Source organism: Lynx rufus, unplaced genomic scaffold (assembly GCF_022079265.1).
Source record: "Lynx rufus isolate CCGP_SWC_20201006 ecotype Redwood Valley unplaced genomic scaffold, mLynRuf1.p SCAF_1, whole genome shotgun sequence".
Lineage (NCBI taxonomy): Eukaryota > Metazoa > Chordata > Mammalia > Carnivora > Felidae > Lynx > Lynx rufus.
Window position 1 is genome coordinate 136,614,565 of NW_025814823.1, and position 5,725 is coordinate 136,620,289.

A 5,725-nucleotide genomic window follows, 5' to 3' on the forward strand; every position below is an offset into this window, starting at 1 on the left:
CCATTGGTTATTTAAGAGTGTGTTATTTAATTTCTGCACTTACGAATTCTTCAAATTTCCTTGTGTCATCAATTTCTATTTCATTCCACTATAGTTGGAGAACATAATCTATTTTCAATCTTGTTGATTTATTGAGGCTCATTTTACAGCTTAATATATGGTGTCTTCTGGAGAATGTTCCATGTGTACTTGATAAGATTGTGTGTTTGCTACTTTTGGGCAATGTGTTCTTAAAGTGATCTGATAGGTCTAGTTGCTTTATGATGTCATACATTATAAAGTTGGCTTGTACAATCTTGGATATATTACATAACGGAAATTATGAAGAAATTCTCAACAAAATATTCTGAAGGGGATGTGACTGGGGCTTTGCCGGCCTCACTATGTCTGCCATTTTTAATTTTCAGAGTCGGTTGACTGTAATCTTGCTGCTTATATATTCCTGTGCTTATATCCCATCCTTGGCACACAGCCTCCTGGACAGAAATAAAACTGGATTGTTGGGTATATTTTGGAAATGCTCCAGAATTGGTGAACAGAAGAGTCTTTATGTTGCAGTATGCTGTATAGTGATGGCCTTCAGCTTCCTCTTCATACAGTAGCCTGGGAAAATATCATAATTTAATTGCCATCAGATTTCAGTATGAAAAAAGGATTTATCTGCAGAAAATAATGGAATGAATGGTTAGCTCTTTTATCTTAGAACATTGAATGAGATAAATTTTCAGCTGCTGTTGTCTATCTTTGTTGTTGGATCAATGTTCTGAAAAAATAAGATGTAAGCATTTAACACTCAGAGTTTAACATGTCTGTAGCAATCAGCCTCATTATTGTCACTACAACATTACATTTTGCAAATGTTATTCTGTTGTGTCAGATACCAGTTTGTAGTGAGGTTATATTTATATCTTATGTCTCTAAGGCATATAATAGAAAACAAAATTGATAAAGTACTCAAGTTCCTTTCACTGTGATTTGGAAATGAGAAATCTTTACAGAATGAGAAAAAAAATATTCTGAGGGAATCCATGAATTTTGATAATTGTCTCTACCTGGTGGGACTGTGAATGGCTTTCCCCCTTATTCTCTTTTCCTATATTTTCCATGTTTGTTGTGACGAGCATGTATTATGTAATACTGATAAAATAAACTTAAATTTAAAAAATCAGACAAAATGGAAGCATACAGTTGGAGAGACTTACTGAAGGAGGTAATGAAATTCTGGTAAGATTTATCCAGATATATTTCTCACCAAAAAACATTGTGCGAACAGCAGGTCCTCAGTAGCTGTATGTTGAATCGAATATGATAGCTTTCCATCTGTCCAAACATTAAATATAAATATAAGGAATTTACTGGTCACTTTGGCTTTCATGTTAAACTTGTAGACTTAGTGCAGCTCATATGTGTAAGGTGTGAGAAAAGAAACCTCTAAGGATTGGACTCTTGAATCTTTCCTTTTCTGAGGATGAACCTCCTATTATCTGCCAACAGCCTTGCTCTTGTCAGTAAGATTGCCTGTTTTTGGATTTGGCAACTCCATAGCCAGTATTTTTTTATTTTATGCCAGAGGAATCTCAATTAAAGTTTTGCAGGCTATGTTTTGCTAATTGTTCAACATATTAGCAAATTTTAAGTTCCTACTCTATGAAATAATTATGTGTACTTGTTTCTGATTAGAGAACCAACAAAGATATTTATCGGTCTATGTCCACGTTTGATCTGAAAAGTTTTGCAATGGTTTGAAGACGAGGGAGTTATTTTCTACAACCTTCAAGGACTTTTGCTTTAGTGTACATTTTGGAAAGCTTAAAATACAGCATTGCCGTGACTTCTAACTGCTCCATTCTCGCTTGCAAGCAGAGCGTTTGCAGAATCAGCATTTCTTGTAATGGGATCATGTTGTAAAATGTGGTGCCATCTGCAAATAGATTAATAATATGTGAGGCAGTGCCAGTTTTTATGCCTTATAATTTGGGATGATTCTCATCACAACTGTGAGTGGTTCTACTGTGAAAGCAGAAGGAATAGGTAGATTGCGGTCTTGATTCTCACTAGATTGCAGTCTAGACTACATTTATTTTGGGGCAAGGCTTAGGTTCTTACACAGAGAAATAATAACCTAAAACACATTTCTCTTAAACCCTATTTTCTTTCTATTTCTAGACCTCCCTCTAGGGGGTTTCTAAATGCATGAACACATATTTTTTTTTTGCAATTTATGGTAGTGAATTAAATAAAAATTTCCTCCATCAGTGTGTGCCAAGTTCCCATTCCTAATAAATCTGCTATGTTTAGGAGTGACAGGAGTACAAGTATTAGAGGAAAACACTTGCTCTTCTGTTTTATTCTTCATTTGGCCTCTGAAAATTTATCATTGGAATATTTAAGTTGTTAACTTAGGAGCTTCAGGATACCAGCAGGCTACTCTGGACCAAAAAAGCTGATGATTATGTCTCCCTTAAGTTTTGAGAGGAATGTTTTAATATAAGTGTTGGAGGAGGCATGACGGTGCCCTGGGTAGAAACTGATGCACCTTCAAACCAAGTATTCTTGAAGTGTTTGACCTGAATTTATTTAGGGGAAAAGCTGAGCACTCTGTGGACTAAGGAGGACACTTCAGACCCCTGTTTTTAGTTTAGTTTAGTTTAGTTTTTTTAGCTCTGATCCCAGACTTCCATACCATACTCAGTGTAACAAAGATCTTGCAATGAATTTGAGCACTATGTTTTGCTTTTTTAATGGAATAAGGAAAAGATAATGAAAAACACTTGTGGAACCATCATATGAAACAAAAAAAAATTGAATATTTGGTCATATTTGCTTCATATCTTCTCTCTCTTTTTATTTCTTTGTTTTAAAAAGTTCATTTATTTATTTTGAGAGACAGAGAGAGAGAGAGAGAGAGAGAAGGCGAGGCAGAGAGAGAGAGAGAGGGAGAGAGAGAAACCCAAGTAGACTCTGTGCCATCAGTGCAGAGCCTGACGCGGGGCTCGATCCCACGAACCATGAGATCATGACCTGAGCCAAAATAAAGAGTCAGAAGCTTAACTGACTGTACCACCCAGGGGCTCCATCTCTGTATCTTTTAAATAGGATAAAATATTACACATAAAGGTGAAGGCCCATTTCCCCTCACTCTCCCCAGAGGAAATGCTATCATGAATTTGGCTGTGAATCGAGCCCATATGTATATACTTCTATGAATCTGTAAACAATATGGAATGATGCTGTGCATTTTTGACATTTATATGAATGGTAGTATCTTTCACGCAATGTTCCAAAACAGGTTTTTTTCCCCACTAAATGTTGTATTTTTAAGCACTATCCTGATTGGTTTCCCGGAAACTTGCCCAACTAATCCACCCTTGAATTTGCCTCTGTTAATTTGTGAAGTCCATCATTAGGATACTCTTATAATATCCAGTTTGAAAACTTATTTTTATGTTAAACAAAGATTTCTCTAACTTATAAGCATTCTTAAAATATTTAAGTTGGAGGATTCTACCTAAAACCAACGCTTAGCTTAATAAAAAATAGGGGTGCCTGGGTGGCTCAGGCAGTTGGGCCTCTGACTTTGGCTCAGGTCATGATTTCATGGTTCATGGGTTCGAGACCCATGTCAGGTTCTGCGCTGGCAGTGCAGAGCCTTCTTGGGATTCTCTCTCTCTCCCTCTCGCTCTCTGCCCCTCTCCCACTTGTGTTCTCTCTCTCTCAAAATAAATAAACTTAAAAAAATAAAGAACAAAAACTGTCATCACAGATTGATGTGTTTTTGCACCATAAAGCAAAAACACTAATGTCTTTGGATTTGGGATATTCATTTTTATTAAGAATAAAAACCATTTATCAGACCCCAATTTAAAAGAAAGTAGCTTGGCCGGTTAAGCATTTGACTTCGGCTCAGGTCATGATCTTGCAGTTCGTCAGTTTGAGCCTCCCATCGGGCTTTGTGCCGACAGCTCAGAGCCTGGAGGCTACTTCAGATTCTGTGTGTCCCTCTCTCTGCCCTCCCCCCCCTCTCAAAAATAAATAAACATTAAAAAATAAAAAAAGAAAGTAACTATACTGTAAATACAACATAAACTAGATATTTAAGGAGTGGGTAAAATGACAAAACGAAATATTTCTATACGTATTTTATCTTCAGTACATTTTGTACTACGCAATGAAGCTAGAATTACAAAATCATCCCGTGTTTGTTATTTATTGTAATTTCTGCGAATGTGAGAATTGAAAATAGGAATTACTTAGAAAGTACATAAATTTTCTGTTTAGTTGCAAGTAGCTGAAGCTTCCTGCGGTTGCCATTTCGGCAGTCCCCACTGGGTGGCAGCAGCAGCCTGCTCAACCCCCCAGCACTGGCAGCATCCAACATGGCATCCTTTCCTGTTCTGGTAGCCAGAAAGCTGTAATTATGTGGATTCTGAGTTGGAAGGCAGGATGGTTATTTAGAGGGACTCCCTCAAAATATTGTTAATATAGCATTGTGTAATCATAGTAGTATTGATGCATGTATCATGGAGGGTTTTTTTTTCCTTCTAATTTCTTTTTCTCCCCCTCCAAATAAACATTTTTTCCCATCTGTGTGGGCAACTGTGTATATACAAATAATCATTTTATCTCAAACCCACCACAGTATGAGCCAAGATATTGTCAAATATTAAACAAACACAATATGAGAAACATCGCCTCCCCCACCGAGATGCTGTAAACTACTGTTTAAATGACAGGAGAGGTGCCAGTTTCTTTGGGAATGCTTTCTTACTCATAGTGAGAGCGTCACTTCCTAAGAGCATGTGGCACTGAAGGATTTACTCAGTCTTTGTAATGGCTCTGGAATGGCTATATGGCACATGCTATTCCCATTAATGTCCGCTGAGATTCAGAGATAGTTGGGATGCAGAGTATTTCCAGCTTGCGTTAGTAATGTGCTTTTATAAGATGGACAACTGTAGAATAAGGGTAGCATTAGCGATTTCATTTAGGAAGACATCCAAATCTGCTTTTAGGAGCCCTCTACCTCGTATGTTGCCTCTAATAATGAGTGATGATCCTTGAAACCCCAGATATTGGCAACTACGCGGGGTCCTTCGAAGAGAGGAGTGTGTTTTAATTGGGTTTAGTGATTCACGTTTTTCAAGGTGAGTTTCCCCAGCCCTGGGGATATGGGATGATGTGCGAGGCATTTGGCAAAGCACAGGACAGATGTGGCATATATTCTTCCAGGGTCATATCTGCTCCTTGGACAATATAACACATTGTTATTGGGTTCTTATAAGTAAATCTGGAATCGAAGGAACACTCACACTAATTTTAAGATAAAGTGCAAGTCTTCAGTGAAGCGTTTTGCTTGTGATGGGCTGCTTCACTTCATATCTTGCAGACATTCTGGAGCCACGTGTTTTCTCTCTCCTGCCTTCGGAAGAAATAGTAAATAGAAAGGAAGAAATTTGAGAAGCACTAACCAATTAGCATGGATTTATTTAACATTAGCACCCACCTGTTACCTATAGTAGAGCTAACACTGGCCATGAACCGTAGGACTAGTGCATTTTGAACGGCTGGTTGGTGTTTAGAGCAATGAGGCCTTGTGAGGCCCTAACAGGACACCAAATTGGGAGTTTTTGGACAGAAGAGGGATGGCACCAGGGCACTGGCTGCCTCCGGATGGTCAGAGGCACCATATATTTTACCGTTTTCCCATGAAATACCTGGGACCCTG

General features: G+C 38.0%; 1 protein-coding gene across 1 annotated transcript; it reads left to right on the forward strand.

Annotated features, from left to right (window-relative positions):
- The first annotated feature begins 383 nt into the window (after positions 1-383).
- LOC124503121 (protein kish-A-like) lies at positions 384-602 on the forward strand. The gene has a single exon (XM_047067981.1). It carries the CDS (start codon positions 384-386, stop codon positions 600-602), a length of 219 nt encoding a protein of 72 aa, XP_046923937.1.
- The last annotated feature ends 5,123 nt before the right edge of the window (positions 603-5,725 follow it).